This window comes from Chrysemys picta, chromosome 10, assembly GCF_011386835.1.
Source record: "Chrysemys picta bellii isolate R12L10 chromosome 10, ASM1138683v2, whole genome shotgun sequence".
Classification (NCBI taxonomy): Eukaryota; Metazoa; Chordata; order Testudines; family Emydidae; genus Chrysemys; species Chrysemys picta.
The window spans coordinates 49,606,570-49,625,578 of NC_088800.1; the positions used below are offsets into that span (position 1 = coordinate 49,606,570).

The following is a 19,009-nucleotide window of genomic DNA, read 5'->3' on the forward strand; positions in this document are numbered from 1 at the left end:
GGCGGGTGCTTTTCGCAACCCGAAAGGGAGTACATTGAATTCATACACCCCTGCCTGGATGACGAAGGCTGACCTTTCCTTAGCGGGTTCATCTAGTGGTACTTGCCAGTACCCTTTGGTTAAGTCTAAAGTAGAGATGAATTGGGCATGTCCCAATTTCTCCAATAGCTCAGCTGTGCGTGGCATTGGATAGTTGTCAGGATGAGTTACAGCATTTAGCTTACGGTAGTCCACGCAAAAGCGTATTTCCCCATCTGGTTTGGGAACTAGAATCACTGGAGACGCCCATGCACTGTTAGAGGGGTGGATTATACCCATCTGTAGCATGTCCTGGATCTCCCTTTTTAGAGCAGTTTGGGCATGAGGTGACTCCCGGTAGGGTGGGGTTCTAATTGGGTGAGCATTACCCAATTGGGTGCTCACCCAATTAGAACCCCACCCTACCGGGAGTCGCCTCATGCCCAAACTGCTCTAAAAAGGGAGATCCAGGACATGCTACAGATGGGTATAATCAGCCCCTGGATTATACCCATCTGTAGCATGGGTACAGTGGGGTTCTAATTGCGTGTGTCAATGGAGTGGTATGCCCGTTCGGTCCGTCCTGGAGTGGCTGAGAAAATTGGTGCAAAGCTTGTGCACAGCTCCTTGATCTGCTGTCGCTGCAGACGTCCACGGGTCGCGGAGAGGTTCACCTCTTCCACGCCACCATCCCTTTTTCCTTCGTAGTAGACACCTTCAGGCCACTCCGCGTCATCTGTTTCCTGGGCTGTAAACTGGCAAACGTTTAATTCTCTGGAATAAAAGGGCTTAAGAGAATTAACATGGTATACCTTAGGCTTTATGTTGGAGGTGGGGGAGGCTATGAGATAGTTAACAGGTCCTAGGCACTCCTGGACCGTGAATGGTCCTTCCCACGACGCTTCCATTTTATGGGCCTGGAGCGCCTTTAAGACCATGACTTGGTCTCCTACTTTGAAGGACCGTTCGCTGGAATGTTTATCATACCAGGCCTTTTGCTCTTCCTGAGCATCCTTTAGGTTTTCTTTAGCAAGGGCTAAAGAGTGTCGGAGGGTGCTTTGTAGGTTGCTTACAAAGTCTAGAATGTTAGTTCCTGGAGAAGGCGTAAACCCCTCCCATTGCTGCTTCACCAACTGTAATGGCCCCTTAACCTCGCGGCCATACACAAGTTCAAATGGTGAAAACCCTAAACTGGGATGTGGTACAGCCCTGTAGGCAAAAAGCAACTGCTGCAATACTAGGTCCCAATCATTGGAGTGTTCATTTACAAATTTACGTATCATGGCCCCCAAAGTTCCATTAAACCTCTCCACCAGGCCATTGGTTTGATGGTGGTAAGGGGTGGCAACCAAGTGATGCACCCCATGAGCTTCCCACACGTTTTTCATGGTCCCTGCCAGGAAATTAGTTCCCGAATCTGTAAGGATGTCAGAGGGCCAACCTACCCTGGCAAAAATGTCTGCTAATGCCTGGCACACACTTTTAGCCCTGGTGTTGCTTAAGGGTACTGCTTCCGGCCATCGGGTAGCAAAATCCACGAAAGCTTTCCTCTGGGTGTCTTCTTTGGGAAAGGACCCAGAATATCCACAGCTACTCACTGAAATGGGACCTCAATTATGGGTAGTGGCTGGAGAGGGGCTTTAACCTAGTCTTGGGGCTTTCCCACTCGTTGGCACACCTCACAAGACCGGACATAATTAGCAACGTCCTTGCCCATTCCCTCCCAGTGGAAGGACTTCCCCAACCGGTCTTTGGTTCTGTTCACCCCAGAATGGCCACTGGGATGATCATGCGCTAAGCTCAAGAGATTTACCCGATACTTAGTGGGAACTACCAACTGTCTTTGAGGATGCCAGTCTTCCTGGTGCCCACCAGAAAGAGTCTCCTTGTATAAAAGTCCTTGTTCTACAAGAAACGGGGATCGGTTAGAAGAACTGAGAGGCGGTGGGGTGCTCCATGCCGCCGCCCAAGGTTTCTGAAGGCTGTCATCTGCTTCCTGCTCGGCCTGGAACTGTTCCCTTGATGCTGGAGACATCAGTTCCTCCTTGGACTGTGGACTGGGGCTTGGTCCCTCTGGAAGGATGCAGGTGTTGGGGCTGTTTCCATTGACTGTGAACTGCTGTCCGCTGGTGCACTATGTGGTATTTCAGGCTCTTGGGTAGGGTTATCTGCTGCTTCTGCCAGGTCAGGCTTGCTGGTGCCCTCTGGCGTTGAAGTGGTAGACGGGTTTGCAAGCGCTGGACTCAGTGCTGGCAATGGTTCTGGTGCTGGTTGCGTTGCCAGTTTCGGTTCTGGGACTGGCTTTGGCTGGGTCTCTGGGATTGGATCCACTACGGCTGTTGCAGTCGTTGGCAGGGGATCCAGTTCCACCACCTTTGTTTGGGTCTCTGGTAACACAGACTGGGCCCTGGTGGACGGCTCAGGAACAGGGATGGGGGTGAAAGCTTGCTTAGCCTGGCTGCGGGTGACTATTCCCACCCTCTTGGCTAGCTTCACATGGCTGGCCAAGTCTTCCCCCAGCAGCATGGGGATGGGATAATTGTCATAGATTGCAAAAGTCCACAGTCCTGACCAGCCCTTGTTCTGAACATGCAACTTGGCTGTAGGCAAGGTTACAGACTGTGACATGAAGGGTTGAATTGTCACTGGAACCTCCAGGTTGATGAGTTTGGGGTCCACTAGGGATTGGTGGATAGTTGACACTTGTGCCGCAGTGTCCCTCCAAGCGATAACCTTCTTTCCGCCCACTCTCAAGGTTTCCCTTCACTCCGAAGGTATGAGAGAGGCATCTGGGTCTGGGGATCTTTGGTATGATTGTGGTGTAATGAACTGTAATCGGTTGGGGTTCTTGGGGCAGTGAGCCTTTATATGTCCCAGTTCATTACATTTAAAACATCGCCCTGCTAAGGTATCACCGGGGCGATGTTGGTTGGTGGAGACTGGTGTGGTGGGGTGAGAAGGCGTCAGGGGTTTCCCTTGGGATGTAGGTGGGGCCTTGGGTTGTCCCCAGTGGTAAGGTTTTGTTTCAGGTTGCCCCTTCTGATATTCACTCCAACTGCTACTAGTTTTTTTCTTTTCTGCCACCTCCACCCATTTGGCTCCAATCTCCCCCGCCTTGGTTACAGTTTTGGGCTTCCCATCTAGGATGTACCTTTCTATTTCCTCAGGAACACCCTCTAAAAACTGCTCCATTTTTACTAGGGAAACCAGATCTTCCAGAGATTTAACATTTGCTCCTAATACCCAGGCATCACAATTTTTGTCAATGTGGTAGGCATGTCGGGTAAATGACACGTCTGGTTTCCACCTTAGGGCTCTGAACTGCCGACGGGCATGCTCGGGTGTTAGCCCCATTCCGAGTCTGGCCTTGTTTTTAAAAAATTCATAACTGTTCACGTGTTCCTTAGGCATTTCAGCCGCCACCTCTGCTAAGGGTCCACTGAGCTCCGGCCTCAGCTCTACCATGTACTGGTCTGTAGTGATGCTGTATCCAAGGCAGGCCCTTTCAAAATTTTCTAAGAAGGCCTCAGTATCATCGCCTGCCTTGTAGGTGGGGAATTTTCTGGGATGGGAAGTGGTACCTGGAGAGGGGTTGCTAGGATTGGCTGGTATATCCAGCCTAGCCCTTGCTAATTCCAGTTCATGCTTCCTCTCTTTTTCCCTCTCCTCCATCTCTTTTTCTTTCAGCTCCATAGCTCTCTTGTGGGCCTCCTCTTTGGCTTTCTTTTCAGCTTCTTGCTCGAGATTTTTTAATTGAAGCAGTCTCTGATTTTTTTTTCATTTTCTTCTGCTTCTAGTCTGGCCAGTTCTAGTTTGTTAGCTACTTCTTTGGTAGTCATTTTCCTGTTTTCTTGTGCTGGGCCACACCCCTCTGCAGTTGATTGAAACTGGGATGCACTCAGCTCAGGCTGCTGCTGAGGTAACAGAGACTTTCTAACTAGCTATCCCCGAGAGGTAGAAAGAAAAAAAAAACAATTCAGCTTGTAAATTCCTTTTACCAGCTGTTTGCTCACTGATTGAACCCTTCTCTTAACAAAGACCCTTGTTAAAAAAAACTTAACACCTCTGCCTTCAGGCAAGGAGAGATAAAATATGCATCTACCTTCAGCTCTGCTTTCCAAGCAGCTAGAAAGGAGAAAAAAAAATCTCACTGGCTTTTGGTTTAAAATGATCCCACCGCTACCACCATGTCAAGGCTGCTTCCCCACTCTGAACTTTAGGGTACAGATGTGGGGGCCTGCATGAAAACTTCTAAGCTTAACTACCAGCTTAGACCTGGTCCGCTGCCACCACTCTCGATGCTAATTCCCTTCCCTGGGTAGCCTTGAGAGACTCTTCACCAATTCCCTAGTGAATACAGATCCAAACCCCTTGGATCTTAAAACAAGGAGAAATTAACCATCCCCCCTCCTCCCTTCCACCAACTCCTGGTGGATCAAGATCCAACCCCCTTGGATCTAAAAACAAGGAAAATCAATCAGGTTCTTAAAAAGAAGGCTTTTAATTAAAGAAAAAGGTAAAAATCATCTCTGTAAAATCAGGATGGAAAATAACTTTACAGGGTAATCAAACTTAAAGAGCCCAGAGGACCCCCCTCTAGCCTTAGGTTCAAAGTTACAGCAAACAGAAGTAAACACCCTAGTAAAAGGTACATTTACAAGTTGAGAAAACAAAGATAAACTAACACGCCTTGCCTGGCTGTTTACTTACAAGTTTGAAATATGAGATACTTGTTCAGAAAGATTTGGAGAACCTGGATTGATGTCTGGTCCCTCAGTCCCAAGAGCGAACAACCCCCAAAACAAAAAGCACAAACAATCCCCTTATTGGTCCTTTGGGTCAGGTATCAGCCAGGTTACCTGAGCTTCTTAACCCTTTACAGGTAAAAGGATTTTGGAGTCTCTGGCCAGGAGGGATTTTATAGTACTGTACACAGGAGAGCTGTTACCCTTCCCTTTATAGTTATGACACATACATAATACCCCAGAGGGAAAATGGGTACACCATGGACAACTCAAACAAGCAGGGTCTGCCGTGGTGAGAGCACTGTGCTAATTTGTTTCTAAGCTTCTATCTTTCAGCCTCTGAACCGGAACATCAGGAGAGCTGGTACCAGCTGAAGAGTTACAGAAAAACCATGGTTATAGTGTTGTGACAAAGTCTGTGTTCAGTGTTGCATGTTCTGTGTTCCATGTTCTGTGTCTGTCTCTGGTGGGTGTTCTGTGCTAGCATTGGGTCCAGAGAGAGAGAAAGAGAGAGAGAGAGAGGATAATGTTTTCATTCCTCAGCTAACAGAGAGCCGAGAAGCTAGACAGGGTAAATGCCTTTTCCTCTTTCTACTTCCCCCATCTCCAACCAAATTATCAATCACATCCACCTCTGTCCAAAAGACTTTGGTCCTTGTAAAGGGGTTTGTTAGGGTAGCCCCTCTGTGGGGCAGCTGGGAGCCAGGCCGCCTCACTACTGAGGTCCGCTGAGGCAGGGAACTAGCCGGGTAAGGCAGGAAATGGTCAAGGGCTCAGGCCCTCAGGTAGGGGCTGAGCAAATAGTTCTAGAACAAGCCCGGGCCCTGGGGCAGGGCAGGGCAGCAAACAAACAGGGGCTCAGACCAGTGGCGTAGCCAGGTTCTAACATCAGGGGAAGCGAACACAAAAAAAGGCGCCACCCGCCGCCGTATCAAATTACTAGTTACATACTTTTAAATTTGTTATACATATTTTGTACTTAAAATAAAAACACAAGAATGATATTGTTTTATAAGTATGTGTGTTATTTTGCATTTAAAATATAAAAAGGTTTACAGGATTGTATATAAAATCAAAACAATACGTTATTTACTTATTTTATATTTCAAAGACAAGATCAAAACAATATGATCATCTATGAAGCACTACAACAGCCTCTTTCGTCTAAGCTTCATTCTAGCAAAGTTATCTATTACTTTATTATAATCTACTTCAGTAGCTAATTGTCTTTCAATGGAGAGCAAAGCTAACCCAGACAATCCATCTTGTAGCAAGAAGAAAAAAAGATTCCTGAACTTGTGTGGGGCAAAGGGAAGGAGAATGCTTCTAACCTTTTATCTAGTGAGTCTAGATAGTCTAGTGAGTCTAGTGGGTTTGCCTGAAAGGGGATTGTGTAGGAATCCGCCTGATGGGCCAAAGGTGATCCTGGATGTAAGCAAGACCCAGAAAAAGTCTGTTGCTGCTCAGGAAAGTGTTCCTTTAGAGCAAGCCCTAGGTAAAGAGGGTAAGGGAAGAATTTCTGTGAGGGGTGAATTGTTGCTTAGAGAAGCTCCTAAGGGAAGGAATCCTCATGGTGATCTGTACAAGCCGTTTGCTGCAACTGAAGGGTGTGAAAGTGATTTAATCAGGGAAGTTTTAGTTCCTAATAGCCAGAAATTTTCTGTTGTGAATGGATCCACTGACTTTCCTTTTGAAAGATCCAGTGTGGGTAGCTTTAAGAAGGTCTCAGATGGAGTAAAAGCTGTTAAAGTTGAGCAGCCCTATACCCAAGTGGCTGTGTGTGACCAGCCAGCTTGTTGGGAAGACAATGGTGTTGGAACAGGAATGTCTCCATGCTAATTCTTTAAGTGAGCAATCTGTGCTTCAGGGTCTGAGGACAGATTTGTTTACTGGGGTTTCAAAGCAGAACAGTTTTATGGCCGAATGCTTGAGGATGCAGAGGAGAGCAAGCAAACTCTCACCCTCAGACTCTGAATTTGTGTGGTATCTCTTTAAGACAGAGTCCAGCCTTGGAAATGATAGCAGTTAAGGATATGAAAACTGGTGGACTGACTCCTGTCTGTGGGTATGTCTACACTACGAAATTAGGTCGAATTTATAGAAGCCGGTTTTATAGAAATTGGTTGTATACAGCCAATTGTGTGTGTCCCCACATAAAATGCTCTAAGTGCTCTAGTCGGCGGACCGCGTCCACAGTACCGAGGCTAGCGTCGACTTCCGGAGCATTGCACTATGGGTAGCTATCCCACAGTTCCTGCAGTCTCTGCCGCCCATTGGAATTCTGGGTTGAGATCCCAATGCCTGAATGATGCAAAACAGTGTAGCGGGGGGTTCTGGGTACATGTCGTCAGGCCCCTCCCCCTCCGTCAGAGCACCGGCAGACAATAGATTCGTGCCTTTTTACCTGGGTTACCTGTGCAGACAACATACCACGGCAAGCATGGAGCCCGCTCAGATCAGCTCACTGTCACCATATGTCATCTGGGTGCCGGCAGACATGGTACTGCATTGCTACACAGCAGCAGCAGCTAACTACCTTTTGGCGGTAGACGGTGCACCATGATTGGCAGCCGTAGGGCTGCATTGCACCAGCCCCTTGCCTTTTGGTAGAAGATGGTATATTACGATTGGTATCCGTCATCATCGTACTGCAGTGGCTGTCAATCATGGGCACCTGGGCAGACATGCTCAGTCCTATTGAACTGTCTTGATGATGATGGCTATCAGTCGTAGTATGCTATTTTCTGCCAATCGCCCAGTATTTTCTGCTAAGCACCCAGAAGAGGCTGAGGGCGATCTGGGCGCTGGCAGACATGGGGCTGGCAGAGGTAGGGCTGCATTGATACACAGCAGCAGCCCCTTGCCTTTTGGTAGAAGATGGTATATTATGACTGGTATCCATTGTCATCGTACTGCAGTGGCTATCAGTCATGCTGCACCGGCGGCTGCCAGCTTAAGATGTAAAAAATAGATTTGTTCTGTATTCATTAGCTTCCCCCTCCCTCCGTGAAATCAACGGCCTGCTAAACCCAGGGTTTTGAGTTCAATCTTTTTTGGAGGAAGCCATTCTGTGTGACAGTTGTTTGTGTTTCTCGCTGATGCACAGCCACCTTTCTTGATTTTAATTCCTGTACGCCATGTCGTCACTCGCCCCTCCCTCCCCTGGTCCGTCAGATACTAGTTCCGTGCCTTTTTTCAGACCAGGCGCCATAGCTAGCACTGGGATCATGGAGCCCGGTCAGATCACCACAGCAATTATGAGCACTATGAACACCACGCGCATTGTCCTGGAGTATATGCAGAGCCAGGACATGCCAAAGCAAAACCAGGACCAGCCGAGGAGGCGATTGCAGCGGGGCAACGAGAGTGATGAGGAAATTGACATGGACATAGACCTCTCACAAGGCACAGGCCCCAGCAATGTGGAAATCATGGTGTTACTGGGCCAGGTTCATGCCGTGGAACGCCGATTCTGGGCCCAGGAAACAAGCACAGACTGGTGGGACCGCATCAGGCTGCAGGTGTGGGACGATTCCCAGTGACTGCAAAACTTTCGCATGTGTAAGGGCACTTTCATGGAACTTTGTGACTTGCTTTCCCCTGCCCTGAAGTGCCAGAATACCAGGATGAGAGCAGCCCTCACAGTTGAGGAGTGAGTGGCGATAGCCCTGTGGAAGCTTGCAACGCCAGACAGCTACCGGTCAGTCGGGAATCAATTTGGAGTGGGCAAATCTACTGTGGGGGCTGCTGTGATCCAAGTTGCCAGGGCAATGAAAGACCTGGTGATATCAAGGGTAGTGACTCTGGGAAATGTGCAGGCCATAGTGGATGGCTTTGCTGCAATGGGATTCCCAAACTGTAGTGGGGCCATAGACGGAACCCATATCCCTATCTTGGCACCGGAGCACCAAGCCACCGAGTACATAAACCACAAGGGGTACTTTTCAATGCTGCTGTAAGCCCTGGTGGATCACAAGGGACATTTCACCAACATCAACGTGGGATGGCCGGGAAAGGTACATGATGCTTGCGTCTTCAGGCACTCTGCTCTGTTTCGAAAGCTGGAGGAAGGGACTTTCTTCCCGGACCGGAAAGTAACCACTGGGGATGTTGAGATGCCTATCGTGATCCTTGGGGACCCAGCCTACCCCTTAATGCCATGGCTCATGAAGCCGTACACAGGCAGCCTGGACCGTAGTCAGAACCTGTTCAACTACAGGCTGAGCACGTGCTGAATGGTGGTGGAATGTGCATTTGGACGTTTAAAAGTGCGCTGGCACAACTTACTGACTTGCTCAGACCTCAGCAAAAAGAATATCCCCATTGTTACTGCTGCTTGCTGTGTGCTCCACAATATCTGTGAGAGTAAGGGGGAGACATTTATGGTGGGGTGGGAAGTTGAGGCAAATCACCTGGCCACTGATTATGCGCAGCCAGACACCAGGGCCATTAGAGGAGCACAGCAGGGCACGGTGCGCATCAGAGACGCTTTGAAAACGAGTTTTGTGACTGGACAGGCTATGGTGTGAAACTTCTGTTTGTTTCTCCTTGATGAGCCCTCCGCCCCCCGACCTGGTTCACTCTACTTCCCTGTAAACCAACCACCCCACCCTCCCCTCCCCCCTGCTTGCAGAGGCAATAAAGTCATTGTTACTTCACATTCATCACACAACTAGGGGGATAATTGCCAAGGTAGCCCTGGATGGGTGGGGGAGGAGGGAAGGAAAAGGACACACTGCATTTTAAAACTAACTCTTATTGAAGGCCAGCCTTCTGATGCTCGGGCAATCATCTGGGGTGGAGTGACTGGGTGGCCGGAGGCTCCCCCACCGTGTTCTTGGGTGTCTGGGTGAGGAGGCTATGGAACTTGGAGGAGGACTGTGGGTTACACAGGGGCTGTAGCAGCGGTCTCTGCTCCTGCTGCCTTTCCTGCAGCTCAACCATACACTGGAGCATATCAGTTTGATGCTCCGGCTGCTGGAGCATCGACTCTTGCCTTCTGTCTGCAAGCTGATGCCACCTATCATCTTCAGCCCGCCACTTGCTCTGTTCATCCCGCGATTCAGCCTGCCACCTCTCCTCTCGTTCATACTGTGCTTTTCTGTAGTCTGACACTGACTGCCTCCACACATTCTGCTGTGCTCTGTCAGCGTGGGAGGACATCTGGAGCTCCGTGAGCATATCGTCCCGTGTCCTCCGTTTTCTCTTTCTAATCTTCACTAGCCTCTGTGAAGGAGAAACATTTGCAGCTGGTGGAGGAGAAGGGAGAGGTGGTTAAAAAAAAGACATTTTAGAGAACAATGGGTACACTTTCACGTTAAATTTTGCTGTTCACATTACACAGCACATGTGCTTTCGTTACAAAGTCGCATTTTTCCTCTTATATTGAGGGCCTGCCGGTTTGGTGTGAGAGATCACTCACGCAGTGCCAGGCAACAGATTTCGGCTTGCAGGCAGCCATGGTAAGCCACAGTCTTTTGGCTTTTTTTGACCTTCCTAACATGTGGGAATGGTTTCAAACAGCAGCGCCCTCACTTCCCATACCAAGGATGAATTGGGTTGGCCATTTAAAATGGGTTTGCAATGTAAAAGGAGGGGCTGCGGTTTCCGGGTTAACATGCAGCACCAACCCAACTAACCCCCCTCCCTCCCCACACCCAATTCTCTGGGATGATCACTTCACCCCTCCCCCCACCGCATGGCTAACAGCGGGGAACATTTCTGTTCAGCAGAGCAGGAACGGGCACCTCTGAATGTCCCCTTAATAAAGTCACCCCATTTCAACCAGGTGACCGTGAAGGATATCACTCTCCTGAGGATAACAAAGAGCGATAAGGAATGGATGTGGTCTGCATGCCAGCAAACACTGGGACCATACGCTCCAATGCTTTGTTATGCAATGATTCCAGACTACATGCTACTTGCCTGGCGTGGTAAAGTGTCCTACCATGGCCGACGGGATAAGGCAGCCCTCCCCAGAAACCTTTTGCAAAGGCTTTGGGAGTACATGAAGGAGAGAGTTTTCTGGAGATGTCCCTGGAGGATTTCCGCTCCATCCCCATGAACGTTAACAGACTTTTCCAGTAGCTGTACTGGCCGCGATTGCCAGGGCAAATTAATCATTAAACACGCTTGCTTTTAAACCATGTGTAATATTTACAAAGGTACACTCACCAGAGGTCCCCTGTGTGCCCTCAGGGTCTGGGAGCACGCCTTGGGTGAGTTCGGGGGTTACTGGTTCCAGGTCCAGGGTGATAAACATATCCTGGCTGTTGGGGAAACCGGTTTCTCTGCTTCCTTGCTGCTGTGAGCTATCTTCCTCATACCCCGAACCCGCTTCCCTGTGTGTTTCTCCAGTGAGGGAGTCATAGCACACGGTTGGGGTAGTGTTTGCCGCACCCCCTACAATGGCATGCAGCTCTGTGTAGAAGTGGCAAGTTCGCGGCTCTGCCCCGGACCTTCCGTTTGCTTCTCTGGCTTTGTGGTAGGCTTGCCGTAGCTCCTTGATTTTCACGCGGCACTGCTGTGCGTCCCTGTTATGGCCTCTGTCCTTCATGGCCTTGGAGACTTTTTCCTAATATTTTGCCATTTTGTTTACTGCTTCAGAGTTCAGCTAGCACTGATTCATCTCCCCATATGGCGAGCAGATCCTGTACCTCCCATTCGGTCCATGATGGAGCTCTTTTGCAATCCTGGGACTCCATCACGGTTACCTGTGCTGAGGAGCTCTGCGTGGTCACCTGTGCTCTCCACGCTGAGCAAACAGGAAATGAAATTCAAACGTTCGCAGGCCTTTTCCTGTCTACCTGGTCAGTGCATCTGAGTTGAGAGTGCTGTCCAGAGCAGTCACAATGAAGCACTGTGGGATAGCTCCCGGAGGCCAATAACGTCGAATTCCGTCCACACTACCCCAATTCCGACCCGCTAAGGCTGATTTTATTGCTAATCCCCTCGTCGGAGGTGGAGTAAAGAAACTGGTTTAAAGGGCCCTTTAAGTCGAAAAAAAGGGCTCCGTCGTGTGAACGTGTCCAGGCTTAATTCGATTTAACGCTGCTAAAGTCGACCTAAACTCGTAGTGTAGGCCAGGCCTCAGGTAATGCAAATTACTTGCCTGGCTGGGAGAGGAAGGACTTGCTAGTAGCTGTTAGCACAGAGAGCCCACCCAATCAGCCAGTGAATTCTGTTAAGCAAGATAAATCAGGGTTTGATCCTGCAGGACAAGGAGGAAAGAGAAAACTGAATTTTGCAAAGGGAAGCCACAGGTTAACCCTAAAATGCCCAAACTACAATGGTATTGAGCCAAAGGTGTGGCATGACAAACATGATTGTAAATGGACACTTGCAATGAATTTGTTGTTGTTGCTAATGGTAATTTTTGTAACAATGTGTTGCTATTACCACAAACTGTAAAAATGTACCAGGTGCCTAATCTTTTGAAAAAACCCCTTGAACATGTTAAAAGGAATACATAAGAACACACTTTATGTAAAAGGCCTTGTTATACTAGTGTTTCACAGTTAATGCCTGTAAACATTATTGGAAGTTTTCACAGGGGAAAAGACATTCCAGACCTAATGTGCTGTATGAAAAGGGAAACTGAGGCACACTTCCATATTGCTTTCATGGCTAAATGCCAAGATTCCTGTACTATGAACAACATTAATATCTACATTAATTTGATGTTAACTGGGTTCCAAACATTTGCCAGAGCTTGTATGGCTAAAGTAGCTGTTTTCCTTAGCTCTTGGGAAGATCACATGAGTCATACAGGAATCCTGCTGCAAGAGCAGATCCAATCCAAGCCTGAACCAAGAACTTTGCCATTACTGTATGTAATTGATTCCATTTAACCGATTCTAACTCATCTATATCTTTTTCCTTTTATGAATAAACCTTTAGATTCTAGAGGATTGGCTACAGTGTGATTTTTGGGTAAAATCTGATTTGTATGTTGACCTGGGTCTGGGGCTTGGTCCTTTGGGATCAGGAGAACCCTTTTTCTTTTACTGGGGCATTGGTTTTCATAACCATTTGTCCCCATAATGAGTGGCACTGGTGGTGATACTGGGAAACTGGAGTGTCTAAGGGAATTGCTTGTGTGACTTGTGGTTAGCCAGTTGGCTGAGACCAACGTCTTCATTGTCTGGCTGGTTTGGTTTGCCTTAAAAGGTGGAAAAACTCCAGCCTTGGGCTGTAACTGCCCTGTTTTAGCAATTTGTCCTGAATTGGCACTCTCAGTTGGGTCCCGCCAGAACCGCATTGTCTAGGGTTACCATTTGTCCGGATTCCCCCAGACATGTCTGGCTTTTTTGAGTTAAAAATAGCGTCTGGGGGGACTTTGTCAATGTCCGGATTTCCCCCCCATGCAGAGCGTGCGCGGCTTACAGGGCAGCCGGCCGGATCGTGCCACTCGCACGGGGCTCCAGCAGCCTGAGCCCTTCCTCCACTTCCCCCCTCCTCTCCCCTGCAACTTGAGACCAGTCCCCTCCTCTCTTTCCCTCCCTCCCCCTCCCTGTATTCGCAGATCGCCGGCTGGCCGTTCGCCTCGGCCTCCGGCAGTCTGGAGCTCCGACCCTGCTCCCCTCCCCCTGCTGCTGAGCGCGCTGCTCTGCAGCACGGTAAGGGGACCGGGGGTCAGAGAAGCGGCAAGAAGGTTCTGGAGGGGGTAGTCAAGAGACAGGGAGCAGGGGGAGAGTTGGATGGGTCAGGAGTTCGGGGGGGGCTGTCTGGGGGTTGGGGGTGTAAGGTTTTGGGCAGTCAGAGTACAGGTGGGGGGTCTCAGGAGGGGGCAGTTAGGGGACAAGGCACAGGGAGGCTTAGGTAGGGGGTGGGGTTCTGGAGGGCAGTTAGGAGCAGGAGTCCCAGGAGGGGGCGATCACGGGGACAAGGAGTGGGGGGGAAGGTTGGGGGTTCTGAGGGGGTGGGAAGTGGGAGGGAGTGGAAGGGGCAGGGGTGGGGCTAGGGCGGGGCTCCTCCCATCCTCTTTTTTGATTGTTGAAATATGGTAACCCTAGCATTGTCACAACCCCCCTTTAATGCAATCCCAATGCTGCCTCTCCAAGGGAGCTGAGCCCCCAGGATCCCAATGAAAAGGGCTGGGGAGGGGGGGCTGGTTTGCTTTCTGAAAGGCAAATTCTGCACGAAAAAAGCAAGTCCTACTGATGTGTCATTGAATGAAGGAGAAGCCCGGAGCATTAGCTCCGCACTTGGGCACACCTGGAGTGTCAGTGATCAGGCTTGCTGTCCTGGCCTCCAGCCCCCATGCTCAGCTCACGCTGCCTTGCACTCCTCAGGCCAGGGTCACCACCCAGATGGAGGCAGGGGCAGCGCAGCATCTCGCTGTGAGGGGGCCATTGCTTGCACACCCCCAGTGGGACAGCCCCTCTCATCTCTCCTGAGGGGGCTGCTCTGCAATCTGTGGCCCCTGGAAGCAGGCAGCACAGAGGAGCGGGGGGAGCACAGTCCCCCGCATGAGAGAGACAATCGGACAGAGGTGGGCAGGGTCTGTTGGGGGTTTGCATGGGGGAGAGGGGGTGCGGGCTGCACTGGGAGACTCCAATGCAGCACCCAGCCACGCTGGCTCTGTGAATCATGAGGCCACTCGGGAAAAGGAGGCAGCAAGAAGGAGAGGCTGAGGAGGAGGTGCCCTTCCCCTCCCAGCTGGGTCTGTGAGTCCCTGATCTCACAGTCTCAGCGCTGCAGGCACTCAGCCCCCAAGGTACTGGGCTGCAGTGCAAGCTAGAGGGGCTGATACAGAGAAGTCAGGACCAGTCAGAGCACTTACCAGGTCATCATGAAAACTCACTCCTGGAAAGCTGGGTGAGGTAATATGGGGCAATGGGGGTGTAATATATATCAAGGTGGGTGAGGTAAGATATTTTTTATTGGACCAGCTTCTGTTGGTGAGAGACACAAGCTTTTGAGCTTTCACGAACAAAAGTTGCTCCAATAAAAGATATTACCTCACCCACCTTGTGGCTCTAATTTCCTGGGAACAACAGGGCTACACCAACACAGCATACAAAAATGCAAGATTCACATGAACAGCATAGAGTGACTATCATCACACCAGGACACTATTGTCACAATTCATCTTAGCATAATGTCATCACACCAAGGAAGTAGCACCAGCACAATGAGATAAATATAGCCACATGCGCATGCCAAAAATTCACAGTACAAGCACACTGGGATCCACACAGCAGGATAGTAGTGTCAGTTTAGCTCTCAGTCTTTGAGTCCATCCTCACTAAACTGAGTCCAACGGTTCAGGTAAACACAAGGGTACACTGGCACAATAGGAGGAGTTGCAAGGCACTAATTCCCAGTCCCAGTGCAAGGCAATATGGGATCCAGGCAGCAGGTCCTTAGAACCAGAATTTGTAATTTCATCCCACTCTCCTGTGAGTAGGATGAAATTAGAGAAGTTACAGAAGGCAACTCCCAAGAAACAAGGCACTTGACCAAATGGCTGGGTAGATGTTAAACAACCATCACCAGCCATTGTGTGCAGCAAGTGAATGACAATTAGTAGTTTAATGACCACTATCAGAGAATTACTCAACCCTGGGACTCAGCAATACCCCCCCGCCCCTTCCTCCCAACATGATCACAAGACAAGCCCTTCCCTTAGGAGACAATTCAGGTTTCCCCTGATAGGAGAGGGAAAAATCAGGCTACCTTTCCCTGCCCCACAACATGGTGCCTAGACTTGTGTTTGCCAGAGCACATGGACTAAACACATACAATGTTTTCACCCCTCAGCTCACAGAGAGCACAGCAGATGGTTTCAGCCTTCCATCCACACCCCCAAGGCAGAGATTGTAGCTGTGAAGATTTCCCCTGATAGTTTTCCTCTCCTACCCCCCCCCCCCTTTCCCCACTGCCTCTTCCCTTCCACCCCTCACCCCCTAAGAGGCAGTCACCCAGATGCCAGGGAGGGGGAACCAAGCGCACTACATGGCCACTGTCTCTGAGAGGCAGGCGTCTCTTCCTGGGCAGGGAGGGCAAGCAGGGACACCCCACCCCACAGGAGACACACCTCCCCCACCCCCCCCATGCCTGTCCTGCTCCAGCTGCCTGGCAGGGGCTGGTACTCTCAGTCTCTCTGTGCTGCAGGGGATGTTTTTGGAGATGCCTCTGGCTGAGCCCCCTGCCCCCCACCATGCAGAGGGCCATTCCACCAGCAGCCAGGGGCTGGCTCTCACAGACACATGGGGGGTTTCCAGTCCCCTCCCCACCCAAGCCACCCTCACCACAAGAAAGACCCCCTTTGAAATACACTTACCAGCTGCTGCTACTGGCTGCCTTTAGTTGGGTGAGAGGTTAGGAGCTGCTGCTGCAGAGCCAGAGAAAGCACACCTGCCACTGTGCCACAAGGAGCAGGTAGGAGAGGAGGTGGGGCTGCACCTCACCAGTGGGGTCTCCCAGATCAGCCCCTGCTTCAGGAGCAGTTCCCCTCTCTGATTGGCTGGTGGCCAAAAACCAGCTAAACAGCACCCACTCCCCTAGCTACCCTACTGCCCCCACCCCAGCCAAACAGCTGATGGCTCATGGGCCCCCATAAACAGTTGACTGGTGGGGTGGGTGCCCCTGCTCCCGATAGGAGCATGCCCCAACCGACCCCCTTCTTCCCCAAGGCCCCAGCCTCTCCTCCTCCCCAGAAGCCCAGCTTGCTGGAGGCGGAGCTCAGTGCTTTCTCCCTCCTGCTGGGAGGGGGCAGGGTATGCCTGCAGGAGCCCAGCTCTTAATCTTCCCCTACCTAGGCAATCAGCTGTGTTTCCTTCCTACTGGGAGACACACCTGATCCCCCAGGGTATGCTAAGCACCTCTCCGAGTCCTCCCACTGAGCCCAGCATGGGAGGCAGGAGCTTGGTTCTTATCTTCCCCTCCCGTCCCTGTGTGATCAGCTGTGTCTCCCTCCTGCTGGGAGATGCAGCTGATTAGCGTGGTAGTGAGAGGGGGCAGGGTATGCAGCAGCAAGCTGGGGAAGCCGGCTTCAGAGTGGCACCCCTGGCACCATGGTAACCCCACCTAACTAAGGTGCAGTTTTTGAAATATTTGCTGATGGGAAGCAGCTGCTTCCCCTGCACCCCTCCAGCTACGCTATTGGCTCAGACCCTCAGGCAGGGGCTGAGCAAAATAGTTCAGTAACAAGCCCAGACTCCCAGTTCTGGCATCTGGGGCAAGGGGGAGACTACCACCCGTAAGTGGGGTGGCAGGGGGGACATAGGCCCGCCCACTCCACTGCATCCCAGCCCAGGGCCCTAACAGCAGCAGGCAGCCTGCTGCTGCATCAGTGGGGATCCTGGCCGCAACACACTGACATCGGCTCTGGGTGTGCTGCAGCCAGACTAGGGTCGGCTGCCCCTGGGCTACTTCCTACCTCCCCCTCTAGCAGTACCTGTGTCTGGTCAGTGTCCTCCACAGAATCAAGCACCATGGGCTCCTCAGGGTACTTGGCAAGCAGTAGGCTTGGCAGCTCCTCTGGGTCGCTTCCCTCCAGTAGGCTTAACAGCTTCTCCGGGGTCTGTTCATCCTCAGGCCTTGGCTGGTATGGCCAGTCCTCAGGTCGGTCACAGACTGCAGAAGTCTCCCCAGCAGGAGCTAGGCCCCCAGCATCTGGCTTCTCTGGTGGCCAGGCAGCTTCTGAGTGCTGGGATGCGGCTTTTATACTTCGGTCCTGCGTTTTGACCTTTGGGAGGCGGGCGCAGGCTCCAGTGGCTCCGCCCACTTTGGCATCCAGAGAGGCTTATCCCGCCCGGGGCAGCTGGGAGCCAGGCCGCCTCACTGCACCCCCCCACCCCCTCAAGGCTGGCTCCCGTTCATCAGGGCCAGACCCGTCCATACCTCCCAAGCAGGCCAGAAAGTCTGCATTTGCGTGATCCTTCCCAGCCCTATGGCGAACCGTAAAGGCATAGGGCTGTAGCGCCAGGTACCACCGCTGTATTTTCATATTATTATCCGGGCCAGCCACTGGAGTGCGGCGTAATCAGTGACCAACGTGAATGGGACTCGGAAGACATAGTAACGTAGGGCGTCACAAGCCCACTTTACTGCAAGGGCCTCCTTCTCCACCACTGCGTAGTTCTTTTCCTGGGGAAACAACTTCCGGCTAATGTAGACGACCGGATGTTCTTCCCCGCCCACTTCTTGGGATAGAATGGCCCCAAGTCCTACGTCCGAGGCATCGGTCTGAAGCAGGGCCGGCTCTAGGTTTTTTGCTGCCCCAAGCAAAAAAAATTTTGGCTGTCCCCCCCGCCACACACACACACTGCACCCTCCTGCCGCCCCAGCCCTGGGTCACTGGTAACTCGCTCCCAGGGCGGGTCATTCAGCAGGAATTTTGGATGTGCACAGAACACAGACAGGATTGGTTCCCATATGGTTACAGAACTGCACTAAAGTGGAACAATTTTCAGCTTGTGTGATTGAAGGCTATCTGGATGCATATTATAAGACTATCCTACATAAATGAGGAAAAGTTGAGGTGCCTTTATTATTCTTTTGTTCCATTCTTTGTTTCTATGGGGAATTTGCCAATGCAATATCACTGTCTTCCTTTTAAACAAATAAAACTAAAACTTAAAAAAATAATAATAATAATAATAAAAAAAAGCAATGGCTGTTGAAAATAGCAATTCCAGTCCTAATAACCACTGGGAAGCATTTCTTGCTCAGTTTATTCTACTTTTTCTACAGCAAGTTACAGTGGATCAGTATATTTGATTTGGGAGAAATGAAGTAACAGCTGCCCAAATTGAGCTTGAGCACTCCTGAATTTTGAGGGTGTTCAAATCTGGAAGGCAGGTGCTGATTCCCTTTCTGAATATTAGCTAAATCTGGAAAAGAAAAGTCAATTTCTGCTTCCATGGCTCAGAAGTGTAAATCCTCCTACGTGCAGGGGGTGCGGGGGGGGGGCGGGGGAAGAGTCCAGGGCTGGGGCAACACGGGGGAGCCCAGGGCTGGGGTGGGGGGCGGCAAAACACCTAGAGCTGGCTCTGTCCCTACCATACACAGCAAGCTGCAGCATGAGGTTTCAGTTTCACACTCCTTCCCCCTCTATTTCCTGTTAATTGCGGTCGAGGGAATGCTGGGAAATGTAGTTCTTTCCCTGCTCCAGGGCTGGCTCTATAGGCAGGGAGCTAACCAAGGAACTACAGCTCCCAGGGCCCCCTGTTGGTTCTCATCTCCCATGCTGGATTCTTGCGCCCCTGCAAATTTGCTGCCCCAAGCACCTGCTTGCT

The 19,009-nt window shown here is 50.8% G+C and overlaps 1 protein-coding gene across 2 annotated transcripts; it reads right to left on the reverse strand.

Moving 5' to 3' along the window:
• Positions 1-362: 362 nt before the first annotated feature.
• Positions 363-18,680, reverse strand: LOC135974013 (uncharacterized). Of its 2 annotated transcripts, XM_065559793.1 has the most exons (3): positions 17,167-18,672; positions 10,938-11,973; positions 363-10,012 (listed from the first exon to the last, which is right to left on the reverse strand). In XM_065559793.1, exon 3 carries the CDS (start codon positions 3,709-3,711, stop codon positions 2,782-2,784), a length of 930 nt encoding a protein of 309 aa, XP_065415865.1. In that variant the 5' UTR covers positions 3,712-10,012; positions 10,938-11,973; positions 17,167-18,672; the 3' UTR covers positions 363-2,781. The 2 variants fall into 2 exon arrangements, with proteins under 2 accessions (XP_065415865.1, XP_065415863.1); XM_065559791.1 differs by having other exon boundaries at positions 10,938-18,680.
• Between the last annotated feature and the right edge of the window lie 329 nt (positions 18,681-19,009).